Source organism: Amphibalanus amphitrite, unplaced genomic scaffold, assembly GCF_019059575.1.
Source record: "Amphibalanus amphitrite isolate SeventyFive unplaced genomic scaffold, NRLGWU_Aamphi_draft 000532F_arrow, whole genome shotgun sequence".
In the NCBI taxonomy this organism is placed as follows: domain Eukaryota; kingdom Metazoa; phylum Arthropoda; class Thecostraca; order Balanomorpha; family Balanidae; genus Amphibalanus; species Amphibalanus amphitrite.
The window spans coordinates 123,064-148,249 of NW_024882026.1; the positions used below are offsets into that span (position 1 = coordinate 123,064).

Consider the following 25,186-nt stretch of genomic DNA (forward strand, 5'->3'; position numbering starts at 1 on the left):
CAGTCCCAGTGGCAGCAGGCATGGGAGGCACAGCTGAGCAGTAAGCTCAGGGAGATCAAGCCGGCTCTAAGTCGGTGGGAATCCAGCTCGCGCAGGAGCAGAAAGGAGGAAGTTGCCCTTTGCAGGCTCCGCATTGGGCACACCTTCGCTACTCACGGCTATCTGCTGCGCGGTGAAGAAAGACCGAACTGCACCCACTGTGGGGAGCAGCTCTCAGTGGCCCATGTGCTGCTGACGTGCCGCCGGCTTGCCGCGATGCGGTCACACCACCTCGGGCATCTTGCGCCCACAGTGACTCTCTTAGATCTTCTCTCAGATAACTCGCGCTGGATCCAGAACGGTAGCATATTTTCCTTTATCCGTGCAGCCAATTTCCCCGTTACTTTCCTTTCCTAAGCATAACACGTAAATAAGTAAGTAATTAAAGACGTAATTCAAATATATGTTATGGGCGCAAAATGACCTCGTAGTCGGCGCGCCCCTAACCCCCAACAAACAAACAACAAACGCGGCGTGGTTGTGTACGAGTACATGCGTGACAGTGTGTCCGACGCGAATACCCCCGGCACGTCAGGGTGAGGCTGTTCCTCCAATAAAGAAATAATTCGCCTGTCCTCCTAAACAGGATAGTTCGCTATTATATGACAGTGCATGGGCCGAATGAATCCAGACACATTCACCGGAGAACTTACGACAATGCACAAACGCAAAGAACTTACACAATTGGTCACAAATGATTCACCATTTGCTCGTATCACAGGGCAGTCCTCTCCGACTACCTTATCCGGTTACGCCAAGTCCGAGCCCGAGCATCCGAGCCAGAAGATGGAGCTTTGATCGAATGATAACAAGAGATTTGCCAACAAACAGCCCTGACCCCTGGTGCTTGACCCACGTATTCAGGGTTTTTTTTTTTCGCCGGCACTTGGCCGCGCGCGCGCAGCAACCCACAGAGAGCCCTTGCCTCTTTCGAAGTAAATTGACTGTGAATACGCCTTACTGCACCCGCTTGCGTTTCTCGATCTGGAGCTACCTCCTCCTCTTCTGGCCCAATTTCCAGCATCGTACCCAGGTCTTTACCTGCGTACTTCGTCGCGCTTCCGCTGTGTCATCATAAGCATCGCTGTTTCCGCCAGCTCAGTTGTTACGGAGCGAGCGAAGCGAGCGGAGTCTCATACTGAATTAAGGGAAAATCCTGAGTATGAGCGGCCGGCCGGCCGGCCGGCCGGCCGGCCGTGGGGACGCTCTTCAAAAGCTAATATCTTAGGAACGGGACATCCGATTGACAAACGGTCTTCTTTACTGAATGTCACTTGGACGTAAAAGTTCTGTGGTGTGATGGCCACCATGCGTTCTTGCCAACCACCGCACGTGGCGCGTGGTAAAGTTGGACATTTTTTAAGAACCCCCAAAATTGCAACCTCAATAACGGCACAACGGTTGGGCCGATTGAATTGAAACTCGGTACACAGTTAGGTCTCCATCAGATAATTCATCTGCATGTGTTAAGGTTGGGGTGCTACAGCACGTGCGCACGTGCAGGGGGCGCTCCCAGATCTCGAGAACGGCTGGGCCGATTGCGCTCAAATTTGGTGCACGGTTGGGGACCAGTTAGTAGGGTGCCGTGCAAAAGTCAGTTTGGACCCCGCTTGCACGTGCGCACGTGCAGTGTGCCGCTTCCAGATCTCGAGAACGGCTAGGCCGATTGCGCTGAAATTTGGCACAACGCTAAACACCGGTTAGTAGGGTGCAGTGCACAAGTTAGTTGGAGGTACCCCCTCGCAATTTCGCACGTGCAAGGCCCATCCTCTCGCTCGCTCCGTTGGTCGCCCAAAAGGCGTTTTACTGGTCGTATTGGGGAGCCTGTTGTACGCTCTGTGAACTTGTTTGTCATGGCCCATATGTCGCGTCAGCACCTCGAAGTCTGCGTCAGTCAGAGGAAGTATATGAGATGCGGTACCGCAGATTTCCCGAGCCTAGTTGCTGTGAAGAGTTTATGAGAGGTGGGGCAGCATCCGGAGATAAAACAGGTCCCCGTGGCTGGGCGTCAGGCTCACCACCCGGCCGATGGTGGGCGCCGCCTGCACGTTACGGCGCCGGAGCCACCGCTTCTGACCGGCGTCCCAGCGGTACTTTTGAGGGAAGTCTGGGTTATAATACTCGGAGGCACTCGGGGTTGGAAAGTAAACGCCGTAACATTTTGGTCATGAACAATGCACATTACACTCTCATTATATTTTAATAAATAAGTATTTCACGGACAGGGCGCTGCAGCATACCTCAACGTTGACGTGCTGAGCGGGAGGTACGAGCAGTGCGGCACCACCCACTGGTTGGTGATGAGCCGGCCGTCACGTGTCGTCTTCTATCCGTCTGCGGCGACCCGCCGCCGGTACACGGGGTACGGGCTGTCGTCGCGCCACTCCGTAACGGCCGCGTACGGCTTGGGGAATCCCTTATCGCAGCGACCGTCGATGATGCACGCGGGGACTGGTCGGATGTGTTGCACGGCCGGTGCACCATCGACCGCACGACGATGGCGTGGAGCCGCCGCGCCTGGTCCGACTGTGTCGGGTCGGGCAGCTCGGGCGAGATGACGGCATCCAAGTCGTCGGCGGTCCGATCTTTTGGCCGGACGATGATGAGGATGTGGCTGTGTGGTAGGCCTGGCTTTGGCTGATTAGACAGCGTTCCCTCCTGAACTTGCACCCTTCTCGTGATATTGTGCTCTTGTGAGATGTGCTGTTTCCCAGCTTATGTATCTTATGTATTTAGCATTGAACCTTCGGTCACACCAAGTGTCATGTTCAACACACCACCACTATGGGTATTGCGGTACTTTGACGATCCGATTGCACTATGCACTCGCCCAACATAATAAATAAATAATAAACGATAATGAACGACTAGCTGCGGTGGTATTCATTAATTCGTTCCACGCCGCCGTCTCGGTGGTGCAGAACGATGTCGCGGACGCCATGCGGCTCCTCGGACTAGGACTGCCACGTCGCCGGTCTCCGGTAGGTCAAAGCGGCGCTCGTGTTCCGTGGCGGGCCGACGCTGTGCGCTCAGAACGATTCTGAGTGGTTGGTCCTCTCGGCGCACCAGCTCAAGAGCCGAGCGAAGCTCGTACACGTAATCAGTACTCACAACACATACACTGAGATGTTGCACGTCGACGTGCAACATCTCCTGCAGCTGCTGAAGCACTTCTGGATGCAGATTCTCGTACAGGTCCGCCCGTGCTTCCAGCTCCCCGTCATATAAGTAAATCTGCAGGTACTCCGGCTGAGCGCCCTCCGCCGGCAGCAGGCTCCCGATGATGCGATACACGGTACCGTGCACGGTGAACACGGGTTCCAGCCTGGCTGTCGCACCTGCTGGCAGCCCATGCTGGCCAGCTGGAACGCGCGGTTGTAGGCCCTGATGTTGTGGGTGAAGTGCCGATGGTATAGCGAGTCGGGAGACAGGAGTTGGCACAGAGCTGGCGGAGGTGGCGGATGAAAGGGCAAAGCCACCTTGCCGGCGCGGCAGCAGGCGCCGGGCGACTCCTGCCGCCAGCGGAGCGCACCGCAGTGAGCACAAACGACCTCCATCTGGCCCAGCTGTAGCCGAGGTGGCGCCACGTAGACTTCGCGGCTGTAGTGCAGCGCCAGCTTGTGCGGCGCGCGCCGGCCGGCGCAGCTCTTCTCGCTGAAGACGCTGCCGCTCGGCGTCGGCTGCCAGCAGCGCGGCGCGCTCCTCCCGCTGTCGTAACGGGCGGCGTCCTCCGCGAGCGCTGCTGGCGCTCAGGAGTCGTCTCCCGGCATCGGGTGGCGGCTTGGTGGGCGGCCACCTGTTGCTCAACCCGCTGCTGGCGCTTTTCCGCCGCCGGTAAATACCGCTGCCGGTACACTGGGTATTTCACCACAACACACCGTTTTGCCACCCTCCGGATCATTGCTGCCTCTTTTACCATGTGTTTTACCATAATTGGTGGTTTATTTGCCTGGAATGTGTTCAGAGGCTTGGGAGGAAGTCGATAAATTCTGGAACATTGCTGCTAGATAATTTATAGACACTGATACTCAAACAAGAATTAGCATTGTTACAAGTCGAGCGCAATGCTAATCCTTTTACATTTTCAGCGCTCGCAACACATAGGTACACCGCCACACACAGCTGAGCACGACGCTATCGTCCCTCCCTAGTGGTGGGTCGCTTCCATTGGCACATCTACAAATGTGGCTCTTTGAAACGCTCTGGGTTTTGGACCGATTTTCCACAATTTCACCGGTGTCTATTCGGTCAGTCAGACTGTTATATTTTTATCATGGCAAACCTACAACTTGAGGTCAGTCTCTACTCGATAGCAGCTCACTATGTAGACACATGCCGACTCACACGGGGGAGCGGCCGAGCGGATGCTCCTACTCGGCACGGTTCACGCAGCAATCTCGCATGAGGAAGCACGTCACCACCCGGCACACACACGACTACCGACACAGATGTGAGTGGTGTGGTTAGGGATTTGTGACGCCCCGTGAACTGAGGAAGCACAGCGAGAGGTGTACGGTGACCAGCTGATTGGTATACGCAGTGGATTGTCGCCACCACAATGTCTTGTTCCCGTCCCACCCGTGTTTCGTGTGTCCACTGCTGTATATGAACACATCCCTGGCCCGAGTCTGCCGACAGATGCCACCGAACAGACTGAACTTCGCCGGAGGAGAGCTTCTGTGCCGTTCGGACTGCGGCAAGACGGATGCCGGCGTGATTGAACATCTCACCGCATGTGCGGCTGTGGGATCTGTGCAGCCTCCGTATCAACTTCCTGACAGCAGGACGACGCTGCGGTAGTCCTGCGAATCCTGGGGTTGACGGCTCGTGTGCTCGTTGAGTCACATCAGCTATGGCAGCAGCAGCAACAACAGTAGCAGCAGGAGCTGGCGTGACTGTCAGAGGAGCAGTGGCCACTGCTCTAGAAACATCAACAGCAGCGGCAGAACTTGTAGCTGGGTTAGCTGGGTCGGTGGAGATGCAGTATGGACAATTGCTCCGCAGCATAGGCGATGTGATCAATGCTGGTGAATCAAATGATTTGTGAACAAGTGTCATGCGTTAGTGTTCAAATAAACCACAACGCTCACTGTCACGAGACCGTTGATTGTCCCGAGGTAAGTTATTTATCCAGCGACTTATTCGTGTATCGTGTAACCGAAACGTCTTAGCCAAGAGTTCTTGAGCCGCCGCGTAGGCTAGAGTGGTAGCGACGAATTGGAAATCATGTAACTCGTCAAAAAAGCCGTGGTCGGATCAGTCCCGACTGATCCGATCATCAGCTTCAACTAACGCCGGACGTAATTTTACTCTACCCAGTGTGACCGTGTGAATACATCGTTCCGCGAGAAGTCAAACTATCTCAGCGAGCAAAGAGTCGAATGCCTGTGAGCCGCCCCATCGCCATTTGAGCCGCGAGAAACCGACGCGCTACGATAAGGGGATTTCTTTGGCAGCGTCTGATGCCCATGCCACGTAGGTGATGTGCTCTAATTGATGGGGTACCACGAATAAAGTCGTTATCGTTGTTCTGTGAAGGTGTTGGGATGTTTAACACAAAGTGGTAATACAGTGTACTGTGCTATCCGTCTTGTCAGTCTGGATAAGTGTGTGTCATTTCATCGTCGTGTGATGAATAAAAGTGTGATATGAAAGTTGGCCATTTTTACGTTGGTGGTCTATTTGGAGGACAGCGCGGAAGTTATTCGGTTGTTGTGATACAAATAAGCAGGAAAAATCTTAGTTTCGAAGAAATTTGTAAAATAAACTGAAGTTTTGAAGACCATAAAGCGATGCTGCCTTATGATAACTTTGAAAGCACCGTCTCTCGGTCAGCACTCAGCAATGCAAGATACTAAACTGCGCTTATAATGACTAAGATGAGTGTATTGAACAACTGTTGTCTCAAAGATGCGATATTTCTATATGATTCACCTCTACTAAAGGCTAAAATTGAAGCACATACTTCTCTATATGTAGAGAAGTTATAAAGCTGCCGTTCGGTCGAGCGATTCAGCGACAACGCTACGCATGTCACAGATCATCATGCATGGATCATGATGCAGATCTTATATTCCGGCGTCTTCAAGCATGAAGCAGCTAGACTAGCTACAGGCCATAGGCATTCACCTTACCAGCGTTCAGCTAGCATTGGTCAGTCGGTGTCACTTGTCATCCTAACTTGCCCGCAGAGCGATGTGTGCAGTTTTTAACGCAATGATGTCAGACAAAACTCGTCTTTATTCGAACTGCCCTATTGCACAACGGCTGATATGTAGTTTGCAAAAAGCCACTCTTATAGCCTGGGTCAGTCCGACGGAGGCGTCGCTTTTAGCATATCTCCCTTTTAGACTCTTTAGTGCCCTGATATCCCCTACGTCGTCCGCCTGGTGTCAATCGGCTGCAGGTTCAACGGTTTGCCGCCGCGGGGCGCTGCGATCGGCTCTTCCGGTTCCGTGGCGCGCGGCTGCTTGTGCTGAAGACCGTCCTTCAGCCGGAAGCTGCCGGCGCGCGCCCGGACGTGGGGCTCACGGCGCGGGGAGCTCGGGGAGGTGGAGACCGCCGGCCGACCCCCGCTGACACTCTCCACACTGATGGCGCGCTGTGGGGCGGGCCAGATACCTCCCCCGGCGGGGGGCTCTAATGTGGGGAGTTGGGCGGGGTCCATGGACCGGGTCCGCCGTCGGCCCTCGGTGGTCGCCGGAGGAGAGTAGCTCAGACACGAGGACGGCGTCTGTGGACAGAGACGGGAGTCAGAACACGGGTCAACAGGTTCTTCTGCGGAGTGAAGGGGAGTCATGGGGTTTACAGAGGTGCTGGGAGGGCCGAATGAGTCACTAAATCTTAACCACGGGCGTAGGAACGTCATGAAAAGTGGGTGGGCCACCCTGTCAAGGGGCCTCCTTTTCCAGGGGGCCTCCTATTTTCAGGGGCCTCCAACTTTTGCCTCGTCCTGCTGGCTGCTTTCAAGTATGACCTCCAAATCTAGCTTCTGAGATCGGGCAGATGTACCCAGGGGCGTAACCGCTTAAGCGAACAGTGCGGAAAGTCCGCACCATTTTTAAAACTTATTCCCCTCCGATTTTTTAAAAATCTATTTGCCGCAAACGGCGCATGACCCCTGAAAACCCTTGCACAAATGTCTTCCTCGTTTCCCAGGTGCCCCCATTAGCTTCATAGGCGTCCTCTTTGGCATATAAGCGCCCTATGTATAGTCATCAGAGACATCCCTATATGTCCCACAGTCGCCCCGTTGTCGCATACAATGTGCGCATCATAGTTAGGCGTCTGTCTCTCTTTTATGGACACTTGAAGGCGCCTCTCTTTGCCATGCCGGCGCGCCTGTTTCTTATGAATGCACCCCCATGGCATTGATCAATTGCAGTCTGCAGACCTCTATTGCATGTGGACGCCCATATATGTAGGCCTCAGAGGCGCCCCTCTTTCGCATTGAGACGCCCCTATGGGATTCATAGGCGCCCCTCTATTGCACGTAGGTGCCCTACTGTCTCAGAACCGCTCCCCTTTGGCATGCAGACGCCCATCTTTCGTACGGAGGAGCCGCTGTGGTTCTTAGAGACGGCATGGTGCTCCCAGACGCAGATAGGGCTCTCGGAGTCGACAGTGTGGGACCTTCAGTCGCTGATGGGTGCCCGCCAGATGTGGACCCTCGGAGAAGCCGGTATGGGGCCCTCAGAGATGCCGGTGTGTGGCCCTTAGAGACACCGGTATGGAACCCTCAGATACTTCAGTGTGAAGCCCTTACAATTGCTGGTGTGGAGCTATGAATGCGCTGGCTTAAATCCCTCAGAGGCCGGTACATGGACATTAGAGCTCAGTGATAGCTTGTGTGGTGCCTTCAGTGGCCTTGTGGAGCCGTTAGACATCAACATGGTGCTCTCAGGAGCCGGTAAGTCCTCAGAGTCACCGGTGTGGGGCCTTCAGAGCTCCGAGATACTGGTGTGTGGCCCTCAGGGGTGTCGGTGTGGGTCCTTCAGATGTACCTATAGAGCCTTGAGATGCACAGGTGTGGTGGCCCACAGAGGCGCCGGTGTGGGGCCCCCAAGAGCCACCGATATAGGGCCCTAAGAGACACTAGTATGACCCTCAAAGGCGCCGCTGTGGCGCTCATAAACACTGGTGTGGAGCCATCACAGGCGGGTGGAGCCGTTAGAGGCCGGAAAGGGCCCTTAGATGCCTACAAGGAGCCTTCAGAAGCCGGCGTGGCACCCTTAACCCGGCAGGCGGTGGGCCTACCAGCCACCTTCCACGCGGTGGGGGGGGGCACTTTTTTGCCCCCCCCCCGTATCTCCGAAACTACTGGACGGATCCGAAAAATTCAAACGGCGTTCGATAGCCCTGTCAAATTTGTCGAGGGAAACCAAATTTCATTGACCTCGGGGTCACCGATGACGTCACAGGTCAGGTCAAAGATAAAATGTTTAACCGTTCACAGGGCTTCTAGGGAAAGCGCTATAACACCGAGTAAAACGCATTTTGTCGAAAATCAGCGATAAGGCGTCAGTTGTCTAGTACATATGTTGCTATTAGAGGTCACTGGTCATACCAGGTCAGGTCACAGGTCAGGTCACCAAAGGTCACCAAGGGTCACCACATGAGCCCAACTTTACTAAGGTTATGTGATGCATGTTTTATGGCCAGTTTTTCATTTCCAACTCAATGGTGTTGTTTATAAGAGCATCAGGTACGGTTTAGGTCACTTTCTGGTGGAGGTCAGGTCAAGGTCAGGTCAAAAAAGGTCAAATTTCAAAGTTGATATTTTTGCACAAAATGGGTATCGATTCGATGCAGCTCGTCACGGGGAGTCTAATGGTGGTCTTTGTTGTGCGCTACGAGGTCTAGAATTGCTAAAAATTGAGTTTGAAAATTTGACGTCATCAATTTTGAACAGTTTTTTCGCTATAACTTGGCCAAAAAACGAGGTATCGATCTCAAATTTGGTATGTAGATAGAAGGCGGTAGGGACTATCACATATATTCCGGTTTTTTCGAAATTCAAAATACTTTTTGGATTTTTTGGCTATTATATTAAAAAAAATCTATTTTTTGATTTTTGGGGGTCAAAATCCAAAAAATTTGAAAAACCGAAATAGCAGTTTTGTAGCCCTTTTGATTCCACACCTTTTATGTCTAAAACATTTTTCTGTATCTCTAAAGCTGTAGGCCTGACAGCTCTTCCCGCGAAACCTTTTTTTGGGTCGAAAATGGCAGAAATGACGTCACTCTTACGTCATTAGCGGCCAACCTATCATAGCCTTTGGAAAAATGTTTGGTCACCATGTGCGCTAGCTGCTCCCGGGAGGGTACTGAAAGTTTGGTGACGATCGGCGCAGCGGTTCTCGAGATATATCGAAAAAAGTAAAGGGGGGGGGGGGCAAAAAATTGCCCCCCCACCGCCTGGAAGGTTAAAGGGACCCTCCCACCTTCAAAAAGTTAATGAATTGGCATGAAAGTGATGTCGCTCGGTTCAGAAAGAGCAAAAACGAATATCTACCAAATTTCATCGAAAAATATTCACCGGTTTTCAAGATATTAGACTTTTACTTTTGTTTACTTTTTGGGATCTCCGCTGTTCCTAGCGACTTTATTTGAAAGTGCGTCATTTGTTGCGCGCAAAGCAGCATATACCACCGCGTGCTACAAAACGTTTTAGTCAAACATTTAAAAATCGTTAGATATCTGCGCTGACGTCACACATTCAGAGGGGTATTCCTATGCATTAGCCCCTCTGAATCAAAATGCTGCAATTTTGAAATTCAATATTTCCGATTTAAGGCATTTCTCGATGTTGTGAGTGCCGAAACCGGTAATTGTGAGCCAGGGACCCCATTTTGGCTATCTCAACTCAAATCTAATGTTAAGGTGGGAGGGTCCCTTTAAGGGGATAAGCGTGTCTACTTAGGAGCCCTTGAGGTGCTCTCATGAGCTCTGTGGGGCCCTACAGAGCCGAAATATGGCCACGGCCAGTTGCCGCCGCATGGCTCTTCGGACTATCATTCTCAGGGGCCTCATCTGCCTAGTTTGAATAGAAGGGCCTCTCAGACCATCAGTCTCATGGGCCTCCTCTGGCTAGTATAAATAGAAGGGCCTGTTAGACAATCAATCCTAGGGGCCTCCTCTGGTTAGTATAAATAGAAGAGCCTCTCAGACCATTAATCTCAGGGGGCTCCTGTGGACAGTATAAATAAAAGGCCCTCTCAGACCATCAGTCTCGGGGGCCTCCCTAGAAAAGTGTAAAGGTGGATAGAGGTCCCCCTCAGATTCATTAGAAGTGGACCTCTCTGACTATCAGTCTCAGGGGCCTCTTGTGGCCAGTATGAATATAAGAGCCTCTCCTCAGACCATCGGTCTCAGGGGCCTCTTCTGACTAGTGTGGATAGAGGGCCCTCCCAGAACACCGGTTTCAGGGGCCTCCAGTGGCCAGTTATATGAACAGAAGGGCCTCACAGCCATCAGCCTCGGGGGCCTCTTCTGACTGGTGTGAATATGAGGGCCTCTCATACCATCAGTCTCAGGGGCCTCCTCTGCCTAGTTTGAATATAAGGGCTTCCCAGGCCATCAGTCTCATGGGCCTCTTCTGCCTGGTGTGATTATAAGGGCCTCTCAGGTCATCAGTCTCAGGGGCCTCCTCTGACTACAGTGTAGATGGATAGGCCTCCCAGACCATCAGTCTCAGGGGCCTCTTCTGACTATTGAGGATAGCGGGGCCTCGTCTGATAGTGAGGGTAGGGGGCCTCGGCTAGACCGCCAGTGTCAGGGGCCTATTCTGACTAGTGTGGATAGAGGGGCCTCCCAGACCGACAGTGTCAGGGGCCTCCCCAGACCAGTGTGGATATTGGGGCCTCCTCAGATCCACTAGGGCCTCTCAGACCATCAGTCACAGGGGCTTCGACTGACAAGTATGAACAGAGGGCCTCCTTGGATCCATCACGGCCCCCTGGAGTCCGTGCGTGGGGATTCGTGGAACTTATTTTTACCGAGTTTGTTTATTCTGGAAGGTGACAACGTCCTCTCAAATGAAGACGAGGGGCCTCGAGTAAAAAGTGGGTGGGCCAAAACACATGGTTGGTCCCCCCACCTCGAAAAGTGGGTGGGCACTTGCCCACCTGGCCCCCCCCTGTTCCTACGCCTATGATCTTAACAGTGCGTGAGGGGTCACGGAGGGTAGCTTTATGCGACTCCTGAGAGGGAGATAGGGGCAGTAACAAATCACAACTATGAAGGAAGTCACAGCATTAGAGGAGCCGGAGTCCAGGGAACCCCAGCTTCCCCTTCCATGCTGCAGACACGCAAAACATACTACCAAAATTAGGTACGCCCTTAGGCTGTTATAACATCTTCACCCCCAGACTTTGTAGTTCACAGTTCACATGACGATTTTCAAAATCACGTCTCTGTGCTACGACAGCACCGTTGCCTGTGTTCCGCCTTCCAGCGGTGGTAGAGTGTGTGATTTTCGCTTGGCGACGGCCGCAGACTTCCCCATGTTGTTCGTCATTGTGGCGTGACGTCACTCTGACGTCACAGGTTTGTCATTGATCTCCGTGGAGCACCAAACACTGTAAATAAAACAGAGCGTGGCGGTGACAACGGACATCATATCAGTTTCTGTGTGGATGTGATCGGGAATCGATGTGACTGGGTGTCGTAAAACACGTAGGGTGGGGATGCTGATAAAATCGGTCCTTATTTTGTACAGGTTTCCGTGTAAAATTGTGCTTTTTCGTCGCCACCCATGACAGACTAACAGTCTAAAATCCTGGTCCCGTCAGACCAGTCGGGAAGACAGTCTCGAATCTCACTTATTGTCTCACTTATTGTCACTCACTCCCCTGTCTCGACTTATTCGCCCTATCTGTCTGCGTCCGTCGTCCTATCGTTCCTTCGGCTTCGGCTTACCCTCGGCTTACCCTTACCCTCGGCTGTCACTCCTCATAATCCGTCGGCTATTCGTTCATTCGTCAATCTCTATTCGCCCCCTTCATGTCACGCCCCCATTCGTTTCCACCCCTCAATCCCACCTTGGTGCCATCAGAAGTGGCCCAACTCCAGTGGCTACCCATCGGGTCATGTATAATCAATGGAACGTCAGCTCACACTGGGCGCGAACACGCGATCCCGGTCGATAAGTCGGCAAATCCACGGGAACAGACGGCTTCTGGGTCACAGCAAACTCGCAAATAGGAATACAATGTGTGAGTGATGTATGATGAATGAGGTTGGTTTAGTTGGGAGGGGGGGGGGGGCAGTATTGGCGTGAGAAGGTAGGTATGCTGGCTTCCGGTGTTCACAGGGTAATTAATGAGTGCCAGTGTTATCTCACGCCATCTGCAATGTGTTAGGGTGTTAGCGGTAGGCAGACATGTCCGTACTCCGTTATGCATTCATATTTAAATTTGCTGAGCCGACGCATACGTTTACGTAAGCGCTAAGGTGAACATCTGATCATCAAGCTAAGAATTGTCCCAAAACCCCATGAGCAGATTTATGAAATATGAATGAAACTCTTGATTTATAAATTGAAACAAATGAAGGTAAGCGTTTCAAATAGGTAAAGGGATCGGAAACCCGTATAAATTAATAACTCTGGTCATCGAAAGTCACTGGAAACAAAAGAAAATATTTAATCTTATAAGTTGTCGAAAGTCACTGCAGAAACAAAAGAAATATGTTTGGTCTTTTAAGTTTAGCAGCCGCAACCTTAGATTTCATCACTCAAGTCACACAGCAACTGGCAGCCTGGGTGTGGTCATCACGTGCCACGTTGTGTCATCCGGGGTCACGCGATCTGGCCGTAAGTGGGCCGCAGACAGCGATGAGCTGGATCTCACGTGTGCCATTCGACCTGTCTGATACATGACATGCACGGAAATCGGCCAGACGGTGTTGACACATGTGACAAATGTGTCACTGGGTGTTGACACGGGGAACAAATGGGATGAGCACACAAACACCTGTGGAGATATACTCTGCCTGAAGAGGCAGCACATGCCTGGCCACTGAAATGGCTGTGTAGGGGGGGGGGGGGTGATGGGCTAATGAATGTTCTTAGTGACGACACTCCCTTTGCAAAGGCCGTGGGAGTGCATAAGGGTAGGCTTTCACACGTTGCTACCCTTTATAGAAGAGGCAACTTTGGATATTCGACTAGCAATTAATGGAGGACGGTGCATGGATGATGGACGGAAAAGTATGCATACTTTCCCAGCCCACCGACCATTACGATGACCGTGGTAAAAAAGAACAACAAAAAAGAAGCAAGAAACGAAAAGGACGAACGAATAGGGTAACTGTGGGGAAAACGCACCCCTAGGTTAAACGCCTCCCCTAAAAAAATCGTATTTCTTATCGACGAATAGGTGTTTTATCCTGTCTTTCAGAACAGTCAGCTGCTTGTTTACGTAGGTCTCTATTTCCGGTTCTGCGTCATGAGGAGCAGCGTGGGTAGGTGCTGATGTTGGTCTTGAGTGTTGTTTTTGTTGTTTTTACAGAAGATTCCTAATATTTTGATGCCCTCTTTATACCACACAACTTACTATTGTGCACATCACTCAAAACTGCGTTTTATTGTCATTCTGTTGAATTTATTATGCTGCGGCGTTAGTGGCGCGTTTTTTTGTCAATATTTTGTTGACCGGAAATGGAGTGGATGGGGAAAGACGCCTACTCGATGCATGGGGCAAGACGCCCCCAGTTTTCTGTAAGGGGGGCGTTTTGCACGGTGGTGAGAGTGCAGGGTAGCGCCCTGTAGGTCGGGGCCGAAAAGGCCTCTCCCTGTCCTTTTTTGCTGATATATCCTAAACGACTGCAGATATCGTCACCAAACTCTCAGGACTCCTCCGGGCATCCATTTTACACATTGCAACAAAATTTTATTCCAAAGGCTATGATAGGTTGACCACAAATGACGTCAGAATGACGTCAAGTTCTGCCATGTTCATCATGTTCTGTTGATAGATGGGGTGGGGGCGCTTTGCACATGGGTGTGGGCGTATTACCTGCAGGGTGTGGGGCAAAACGCCCTTTTGTAAGGGTATGCGAAAACCTTTTTAGGGGGTTAACCCTCGCCGGCCGAGGGGGGGGGGGCGGGTGCCGCCCCCCCCCATAGGGTTTTTTCGCGATAGCTCCGAACACGCTGGCGATAGAGAGCTGAAACTTGGCATACCTGACCTTTGATCCAAGCCGGATCTTTTGACACCAACCGCATTTTTGGGTCAGGTCAGGTCACTGACCTATGACGTCATAAGTGAACCTCTGCACGGTCTTCAGATGTCGCAACTTCGCAACGCCCTCACTGCCAGAGGAGATGTCACAGGGAAATGAAACTTGCAGGATCTAGTATCCATTATGAGTCCCACAACTTGTATATCTCGGATTTTTCCTAAAGGTCATATGAGGTCAGGTCATTTTCGTGACCTCACCATTATAAGTCAATGGGGAAAAATTCAAACTGCTATTCTGGCGCCGGGAACGATCTCCAACTATCTCAAGCACACGGAATCGTGATTTGATGCACTCCTTGCAAGGTTAGATGCGTCACTTTTGCAATGTTGACCTTGCGTGACGTCATTTATGACGTCATCAAGGTCAAATTAGTTTTTCGTCAATAACTCTTGATCAAATTGAGTTAGCGAGTCGGGAAAGGCACCAATGGACTCAGGAAGGCCTGCCGAATCGAATGATATGCGACATGACCTCTTTCGACCAACTTCGTGACCTGGGGGTGCTGACCTGACCTTGACCTGAGGTCAACACCCCAAGTTGACCTGACCCGGACAAAAAGTATATCATTCGACGCGCCTGAGCGAGGCGAACACGATGCTGCCAAAATCGGCGCTCTGCGGCCGTTTTTTGCGAAGTTATTCACCAAAAACTGAACCGTACCCTGGGGCACTTGACCTGACCTCAGAGGTCACCGGTTGACCTAGGACCTTAAAATCGGGTACCAATCTCTGCGTCTCGTAACGGCGCACACGCTCGTTTTTTCCGCGACGCGCTAGCTCCACCAGGGGCGAAACGGCGAGGGGGGGGTCGTACCCGCCCCCCCCCCCCCCCTCGGCCGGCGCGTATGTAGAAAACCAATAGGTCCGGCGAGGGTTAAATACCACACGCAGGTGTCTTTTCTTGGTCTCAAAGCGTAGTAAAAAGAATGAGCTACATGATGGTGCCCAAAGACTTGAGTAATCTGTGTTGGGTTGAGTGTCAGAAGGTTTCGCGCTTAACCCGGCAGTTGCTGGGGTATTTCGCCACCCACCGTTTGCTGGGGGGGGGGGGGGCGTTAAACGCCCCCAGCCGATAACTCGAGAACCAATAGGCGCAGCGAAACGCACGAGGCGGCAAACGAAAGAACGCGACGAGACGCTTCAGATGAGTACTTCAAAGTTGAATTTTGAGGTCACAGGTCAGGTCAAGGTCAGGTCAAACACCTGAAATCGGGCTTTCAGTAGCATGGACTTCAGGACTTCGCAATGGGCGCCTCTCATCATAAACTCTGTCAAAACGGTGCACAATCCATCATATAAGGCCTACAAAAGTGTCAGCTCCATGCAGGGGTCAGTCAAGCATAGGTCAGGGTCAAGGTCAGGTCAACCGGGCAGGCACATATCCCCGAAAATAAAAACTGATATTCGCAGCCTGTGACGCATGTTTTATGGGTAATTTGGGGCGTAGAACACGATGGTGACATTCATTTTATCATATGTGTACGTGTTTGGCTAAAAAAGTTCAATATAACCCGCGCCCTGCTGGGGGTCCTGGATTTCCACGCCCTGCTGGGGGGGGGTGTTTGAACACCCCCCCCCTTCTAACTCGGCTCCTGGGCCACGTAGCGATACGCGGAAGGCGGCGTTCGAAAGAGCGTAAAAAATAATGACGAAATCACTTCGGTCAATTTTTTGGTCAGGTCAAAGGTCAGGTCACCAGAGGTCATTGAAGGCAAAATTTCGCCGATTTCCAGGTCGAATGTCGAAAATTTCCAAGAAGCCAACGCATAACTCGGGAACCAATAGAGCTACAGCGCCGCGGAAAAGTGCATTCGATAGCCCTATTAACGCCCTTTCTGAGTAATTCTCTCAGATTTGACCTAACGTCAACGGTTTTGCCTACAGGGGGCAAAAACTGCAAAAATAGCCGATTTTTTCGGAAACAGTTTTTCTGCAATAACTTTTGACCCAAGCCGTGTACGAGCTTACTTTTACCGGCATCGTGTTCCTCTCGTCAAGACGCATCGAATGAACTATAACTTGACCTGGAAAGGTCAACTTGAAAATTTGACCTCAGGTCAAGGTCATGACCTGACCGGAAAGGGTCATGTTGCATATCAGTCGATCCGTATCGTCGAGCTGAACACATATAAGGCATTTTCATCGCTCTAGCATGCCTCTATCAAAAGTTATTTGCGAAAAACTGTTAGATACCATTCGTGACCTAAGATGACCTCAGGGCATAAACAAGGGTCACGGACACCATTTTCATGTTCAGTGTGTCTAAACCACTTGTAATTCGGTGTTTGGGAGTGTTTATAATGTCTTTCGTCCAAAAGAGACGCATTTCATTTTTCTCCCATTGACTTATAATGGGGAGGTCGCAAAATTGACCTGACCTTAGGTCATCGATATCAAAATTCTGAGATATACATTTTGTACATACTATTGCTCTTAGCAATCGCTGAAAGTTTCAAAGCGATCGGTCACTCGGTGTAGCTATGACAGACATTGAAACTTTTTATGAGGTGAGGTCACTTCAAGTGACCTGGTGACCTGACCTTGAATGACCTTGGTCTGAAATTTTCACAACATGTGTAGAATTGATGTATGATAAGGTGTACCAAAAACGGCGGCGCTCCGCGCCGCCGTTTTTGAGATATTCGCGAAAAACCACAAGGGGGGGTGTTCAAACACCCCCCCCAGCAGGGCGCGGGTTAAGAAATTCATGTATCATGGTCGTGAAGTAGTCACGAGAAATTGCCAAGATTCAGTTCAAGATTTTGGAAAATGCGGAACGATAATCAATAATCGAAGATAGCCATTTGATTTTCCATGGTATTGGCAGTCTAATGGCGTTGACGGCATGTCTGTATGTCTATTCTGTGATTTTATATGATTTTTTGAACATTGCCGTTTTTGGTCGAAAACTCAGAAATCATGACGTCACTAAAACCTCGATATCTCAAAAATTTTCCGACCTATTTTTTTGAAACTTTGTCACAATAAACTTCAATCAATTCCCTACAGGTACCCAAAATTTGGCGCGCCTGCGGCGCGCCGTTTTTATGCTATGGCCCGGCGAAAAAAGTGGGGGCGTTTAACGCCTCCCCCCCCCCCCAGCAACTCGCGGGTTAAAGGTAGTGTGCCAGCTTTCTTGGACCGTATGGAGTTAATGGCCCAGATAAGGAGAACCGGATTTTTAGAACTTATCCATACCTTCAAAACTCATGGAAACGTCTTAAATTCTTCAAATTTTGAGTACCCCAGTGCGAAATTCGCCCCGACGGGTTGTCGGTCGTACCCCAACCACATTTCACACCACTATGAACAATAAATGCACACACTGAAATCGCTATTACCGATATGCTCATCCAATCAAGTTTCGATAAACCCGTTCATCATCATCTCCTGCGGTTTCGAACACGCCTGTTAGGTGGCTTCTGATGCTCGTCGAGGTCGGAATTTCCAAATACGCGTGGTGCGTCGGGCCGCGCGCTCTGACTTCGGCCAAGAAAAATGCGTCAGCTGATCATTGTCATTTCTGCCACTTGCGTGTGGTGAAATGGGGTCATAACTTATAAGACGGCTTTTTCATATCAATTATTTTACATAAAATCATATTTCAAACCATAAATAATGTTCGACAGCCAAATAAAAGAAACAATACAATACGGGCTTACAGTTTAAGGCTCGACATTGTGTTGTCTACGATTAGACAGCTGATAACTCATTCCCGTACGTCGTATGGTCGTAACACTATAATGACCTTTGCTTATTGTCACAAGTGCGCCGCATTCGCGATTGTTGCCCGACGCCTGTTTGCAGGTGAGCCCACTACAGTTGTTATACATATCTAAAAACCGAAAAACTTTTAGGCGAAAAAGGCACTATTCCAGGCCCATTTTTGATTTTTTTTTGCGATATTAGGTAAAAATAGAAGCTTCTTATCCTAGGAAAAATAAAATGGGAAATCTTTCAAAGGTGGCACACTACCTTTAAGGGGGGCGTTTTTGACCTATTCACCCTAATTAGCTAGACAAAAAGATGAAAACGGCCGGCAAAATAGCCGTTATAGTTTTCAATTTCGGCGACTCCAATGTCCCCCATGATGTTATGCTGTCAGCGAGACGAGTCTATTCGATTATAAGTAAAATATCTGTTTGGACGGCTTCTTATCGGGAAACCCCAGTCTAATGCAAAAAAAAAAATGACAACCACAGCAAGTCGTAACTGTATTCTGCAATCTGCAACCTACCTACCAACTACCATGACCTGAGCATCGTTAAATAGTCTCGTTCTTTCTCGACATTTTACAGACTTCTTCACCCTTCGCCCCACTATCCCCCTCCCCCGCACTTTTATAGGTACCCTTCCCGGACCTCCCTTCCTAGAAGCGTGAATCATGGGCCATTGGTGCCTCTTACGGGGACAAAGACCGGTGTTATGGAAGCCATCGCTCCACCGATGAGCGTTGGAAGCCGTCGTGTGTCTGTGTATTTTTGATGCGATTTAACCTTGACCTTTGCCGGTGACATGACTGCCGTGCCGCTTTGAGCAGTGATATGTGTTGACCGATCGTCCAAAGTAAATTTAACGAGACTTGGCAGCGGCGGATTCTGACGGCTTAGGTGTTTAATTAACACGTATTCGAAAAGTCGGAGGACAAAGGCTTTCGGTAGCTCTGAATTTCATATTCATCTAACGTGTGAATAAAATAGTATGAATGGACATATAGTGCAGGTGCGCTACCGCCTACGGCGCAAAGAAAATCGGTGCTGTTTCGCAGCTGGGAGCATTTCACGAAGCAGCTCCACACTGAAATTAAATAGGAATGCCATTACGGTTATACAGATCACACTCAAGTATATGCATACCCATAGATCATATCAATTATGATCACAACTTCAGCGAGCTGCAAATCATAGGAAGCATTTTCTGCAGATCATCACAAAACAAATTGCAACACTTACGGCGTAATAATACATTACATACACATAAAGCCTTGTGCCTTCTCGCAGTGCAAAAGAGAAAGTAGGTAATGGCCGTTTTCACGACGGAATAGCAGGCATCTATTTGATACCAATTTAATCCTTTGGTTCCTCAGGAATTTTAGTAGTTCTTTTTAGTAGGTTTACCAGCTTTCGAATGAATGGCGCGTTAGTTTGCTATTTTTCTATTAAATATCACATCGATTTACTTTATCTAAGGATTTATCACTAACATCAACATAAAGCGTAAGCACAATTATAAAATTATGAAATTATTAAATACTAGTACAATAGTTAAAAAAAGATACTGAGTTGCCACACTACAAAAGATATATTCATTTATGGCGCACGACAGACATTTAGAAAGCAGCGCCCTGTTTTATTGCACGCTGCTAGCCGCTTCCATTGGGTTTTGCAGGCCGACGTCATTGGTTGTTACACGTATGATGTCACGCGACTTGTGGCCTATCACGGCTCTTTAATGATCTCCACTAAATGAATGCAACAATGGCCTTTTAAGTTGATATCTGTGGCCATCTGTCTATGGAGCGACCAATACGAAAGTTAGATGAATTTACCGGGGTTACATGACTATGAGCAAGCAAATGTGTATCAGGAATGGATTCAGGTGGAGAATTGCGCTGGACCATGAGTGCTCGAGCGCTCCCAATTCCACGCCGGTTTGGCTTTGGAGCCGAGACAGACGATGCGGGTCAAGGTCACCGCTGGGGTAACGCTGGATTGGCTGCGCCCGAGCACCCGTAACGCGGCACAATTCTCCATCTATAGATTTTCCTATTCGCTCAGCATTGTGATACCTAGGTGTTCGTAATAGCAATTACTCTGCTTATGTACTTATCCCCGGTTATTTAAAAGAAGTTTTTGTGAGGGGATATCACGGCTATAGGTAGGTACTCAGTTGCCCTATTCACGACTTTCAAAGAATGCTCCGATATCTAAATACCGCACAGACCTACTGCATTGGTGAATCTGACAAAAGGTCTGTGGAATTACATTCCCCCTCACCACACCCCTAAAAACTCATCTAGTGTCCAAAACCACTTTTATCGACTCGCCAAAAAAAAAAACACACACACACACACACACACACACAAAGCATGGGGCATGTCAGCTCTCAGTTCATTTATCATTGTCTTTACCATGGTTCAATTGCATTGCGCGATTCAAAGCACGTGAGTGCCTATATAGTATATATGTAGAAACTAATACCTACAGCAAAACATCAAAAATTACAAAGGCTACAATGCTTAAAAAGTAGGTTCATCAAGGAAGCCCATTTTAGCTTGCGTGGTGTTGCCAACCATGCGATTCCAACGCGGGCTATTCACAACGTCTGCAAAGGCACGTTAACAACTGACAAGCCGCCACCGCTGCCACTTATTCATAGATGGTTGATATCGCAGCTTGAGCGTCAGCAGCGCGGCCCACAACGCGTCGGCGCCAGCGCACGCAGCTGTTGGCACTCGGCAGCCGGTGTTGCGACTTAACGGCCGGCCGGCCCCATGAAGGAGAAGCTCTTGCTGAAGCTTTGTGATCGCCTCATAGCCGCCTTGGATGTCATCTTTCTTGGCAGATCCATCCGTTCAGATGGTACGGTGCAGTCTGGATAAAGGACGAAGTCCAACGCCGCTAACCCCGCGACCGCCACCCCAGAACGTGGCCGCAGACCGAACGGGCGTGAGGGCCGTAAGGGCCACCCCGCCATCCGGTAGGTGGCTGAGCAGCCGGGCGTAGCGGCGCCTGGGCGGCGGCCGCGCTGAGATGAAGTCCCAAACCGCCATGTCGCCATCACCGCCATCACCATTGCTGCAGCTGTTCCCAACCGCCTCCATTGCCGCCGTTGTCAGGTATTGCCAGCAACCGCGCCGCGGGATGTCAGAAGCCGCGCCTCCAGCGCCCCTCTCCGCACGTGTGCAGGTGCTCTGCGGCCGCCGGGTCCGACGTCCAGGCAGAACATGATATTTCCATGCTGCTCCGACGGTGGGCTGGTCTTGTTTGGGTGTTCCTCCACTGTGACGTCGGTCACGCCTACCCCGGCCAGGGCGCAGAGGCCGACGTCTCACCATCCGGTTGCGGTCCTCAGTCGGGTCGCAACGTGTACCTCTACCGCAGCGTGGAGCGCGCTCCCGCTGGGCAGCGATACAGCCAAACGTAACATGCGGGCGGCCAGCGCTGCGCCGGACAGCGGACCCATGCAGGGGGTATGCCGGTCTCGGCCATTAGCGGGGTCGTCGGGGCCGAGGCTGTACATACAGCTGGTGACCGCGTGAGCCGCCAATCGAAGCTCACGGCTTATAAGCTCGACGCGGGCATCACACGTTGTCCCGATGGGAGCTCCACGACGCCGCCGCGAACTCCAGCAGCGCGGCTCGCAGCGCGAAGACCGGTACGGACGGCCGGGGCGCAAACGGCGTGCGGGAGTCGCAGGCGACGGAAGACGTTCTGCGGACAGAAAGGGTTGGGCATAAGCTGGTCGGCAGGACACTCTTGAGCCGAGCCTTTGATGTAATTACAGATGATCCAGAAGCATGCACAAAAATTCATGACACACTATTCCCATTTATGTATTTGCTACATATGATATGATATACCAGCTCATGATCAGTGACGCATTCTGGGCAATATGTTCTAAAGTGAAGTAACTGAAGTTACAATTGACAGCTTAAAGAAACACACACACGCACACACATTCGATAGCTTATGAGAATAACATGCCTTGTCTGTTTAATGCAGGAAAATATTTTTCACTTTTTTAGAAACAGCAAAACCGTTGTCAACATGCCATGTCAACTATCTAAACAATTTTTATGGAAACTGCTCTAGCTGGCTTAAACAACGTTTCCGGAGCACTGTACCCAAACTCAGTTCATGTTGCAAGAAAAAACAGCAAAAATGCCTCCTAATTTTGAATGAAATATAGGTATGAGTAATTTGATTTGGAAATTGGAAAGCAACAAATTTCCGCACATCATTTTAGCAAAATTACTATTTTCTTCAGCCACCAGGTTTTGCACAAAACTATAGTAAACTTTATGATCTAGTTTACATTAAACCAAAGCCCCTTTTAACAAATGTTGAATAAATTTTAACAAATTAAAAAAATGTATCGTGGAAAAAATGAAAAGTGTAGATTTGTAAAGCCGGGATATTTCACGGATTAGGCACTTAAACAAATATCTTCACCTTTCTTTGAGCCACCAGCCTTCACCAAGTTTTACACGAATGTAGTGAACCAGACAATGTGGCAACTCAAAATTGTGATGGTTTGAGATAATTATAACGGTAAAAGAAAAAGCAACACAAGGTTCCTTACCCTCGCTTTTTTCACTAGTCCAGATGAGGCTTCAACTGTTGCCGACCTGAGGAGCTATAGGGACTTGAGCTTTCCAAAACTCAATTTCTAAGGGCACTGAGCAGTGTTTGGGTTTCACACGTATGCGATCGTAAGTTATATTAAGTTGACAAAGCAAGCAAAGCAAAGCATGATGCCCCGCGCGTCCACCCGCGACCACGTCCCGCGTCCGACTCCCGACCGCCGCGTGACCCGAGGCTCCCGGCGGTCACGTGACCTACCGGCCGGGACTGCAAACGGCCTTCAACACCATTCTTGTATGACGTCATATCCTACTGAGGTGCTGATTGGTTATTTCCACCGTAGTTATTTTTGTTTCATTGTTTTGCGTGTTTTTCTTATGTGAAATGTAATTAAAAAATTTGCCATATTTTAATCACCATTAAAACATAACTGAATAGGTATAAAAGAGAACTCGATAAATACTTTCATTGTTTTTAAGAATTCCGGAATTAGATACCCGAGGGAGCAAAGAGGGAGCAAGTTGCCACGCTGATTTGATACCTCATAGTCGAAAGGTGGGCTACTAGAACCGAAAATTGCTGTGTTTGTAAATAAATAAGTTATTTGAGGGCAAAGAATGCCCGGATTTAAACTTCTAAAATTATTTTGAACATAAAATATTTCAGTTTGAGGGATGTTAAGGCCTTAAAGAGTAGGTACTTTTCAGGTATCAAATAAGTTCCTCTGCGAAAGTTCCGTCGTGAAAACGGCTAATGAGTCGATTCTATAAGTCATCGCCAATCAGATAATCTCCGAGTATTTTTCGAATGATGCCATCTGTCCGAGAATAACCAAGCAATGCACATTCGTGGTGCGTCATGTAACAAAGAGAAGGTACACAAATTCCGAGTATATGACATCACATAGTGTAGATGATTTAACCTGTAATCCGCAGTCGATGGCTCGTTGCCTAGCATTGAGGCTGGAGCCTTGTTTTACAACATGCACCCCAAGAATAGACAGAACTCTTCTTACGGTAGATAGAAGACCGTCACTGCTCAAACAATGAATCAGCACTCCCACTTTGATATACAAAGGAAAGATAAAAAGAAACTTCGTCGATAGGTTGTCAATAAACGGGTCCTTAAAAATGTTAATGAACAATTGTGATGTCAGGTTATACAGTTTCCGGCACCTGACAGCCTTTGAAACTTACCCGTGACGTCGCGTCCTTAGTTTATCAATAAATATGCTTCAGATATCGCAAGTCTCAGGTCACAACTATCTTGAAATCAACCTTCCGGAGATGCAATGACACAAAAATATAGAAATACAAGTCTCCCCAACTATTTTCACACCCGGCCCGGGCGACGCGGCCCCGCGGCCGCCCGCCGAGCCCCCGACTACCATTCTGACCGCTCCCCCCTCCGGTGGTGAGGGAGGGGGTCACGAGGACAACCCCCGGCTACAGATCGATGGTGAACGATACCAACATTCCGCTGACACCGAGTCGGCGGCATTACCGCGAGTAATGCGCTCAGTCGAGAACCCTGGAGGTGCTCGAAATGGAGCCCTGGAGGTGCTCGAAACGGAACACTGACCTTTTTTATGGCACGGCGTATTGACAGCCGCGAGCGTTGCTCCTGTACTGAACGTTTTAAAGACGGGCGTGAATGGTGCCTGTACTGTACCTACCTATTGCCAGACAATGGAACAAACCACCATAGTCATGCATTGATAATGGTATGCACCGACGTGATAGCCTGTAAGCCAGAAGGCAATCATACTGTGATTGTGATGAAATGTTTTCACAAGAAATCGATACCAGCGGCAAAGCACCATTCAACACGGTGTCAATCCGCAATGCTGTTGAGGACTGTGCTTTATTCTATGTGAAATCTTCGGTCACATAGGTATACAATGCATATTCCACGCGAATGTGAGCGTTCGAGTCACCTGGTCATCAAAGGTCAATGTGTTTTCTTACCTGACTTTGTCTGAAAACAAAACAAAACAAAAATATAGAGGAAGATCCAGTCCCTCAATATCATTTGTTTTCAATTAACTGTGGGTCCGCGACTGTATGGCTTCTTGGCACAAATCGACATCCGCATAGCATAGCTTGCTATACGAGCTCCATTCGCCCGTCAAGGTCAACTTCCCGTATGTGACGGATGATTAATCAATCAATACGTGCGTCAGTATACGCCGCCGCGGACCTACTTAGCTGTTCCATAAAAACTTGTCCGCCTAGCAAGGTGACCGAACAATAGGGGAGGGCAGGAATGCAGTAACGGAACTGGCAAGCTAAAGAATAGACGAGCGCATTGGCATGCGTGGTACTTAACGCGCTGTACCAATAATGTTTTATTTTATCCTCTGGTACACATGGGGGTTTGTGATGTCATGCATAGACTTCTTTATGTCTTTAGTGATGGTGAAACGAATACGACACGCACGTGTTTCCGTGGACACTCGTGGTCCAGATAGTCAAATTTTACCCCAATTTCCTTTTCTCGTGGACGGTGCTGAATGCTGATAGGTATAACAGGACACAAAAAGGTGCAAGGAAAAGATGTGAGGAGAAAGAAAGAGAGAGAGAGAGAGAGAGAGAGAGA

General features: G+C 49.7%; 1 protein-coding gene across 2 annotated transcripts; it reads right to left on the bottom strand.

Annotated features, from left to right (window-relative positions):
* Positions 1-6,070: 6,070 nt before the first annotated feature.
* Positions 6,071-23,981, bottom strand: LOC122393373. Of its 2 annotated transcripts, none has more exons than XM_043389320.1 (3): positions 23,785-23,981; positions 11,471-11,618; positions 6,071-6,772 (listed from the first exon to the last, which is right to left on the bottom strand). In XM_043389320.1, the coding sequence occupies exons 2-3, from the start codon at positions 11,555-11,557 to the stop codon at positions 6,413-6,415; spliced, it is 447 nt and encodes a 148-aa protein (XP_043245255.1). In that variant the 5' UTR covers positions 11,558-11,618; positions 23,785-23,981; the 3' UTR covers positions 6,071-6,412. The 2 variants fall into 2 exon arrangements, with proteins under 2 accessions (XP_043245255.1, XP_043245256.1); XM_043389321.1 differs by lacking the exon at positions 23,785-23,981 and adding an exon at positions 19,235-19,319.
* Positions 23,982-25,186: the final 1,205 nt, after the last annotated feature.

Excerpts from the sequence above, each read along its gene's own strand:
- LOC122393373 (XM_043389320.1), bottom strand. The coding sequence starts at position 11,557 with ATGACGAACAACATGGGGAAGTCTGCGGCCGTCGCCAAGCGAAAATCA. Across the intron at positions 6,773-11,470 it reads AAGGCGGAACACAGGCAACG|ACGCCGTCCTCGTGTCTGAG; the intron begins GTGCTGTCGTAG and ends CTCTGTCCACAG.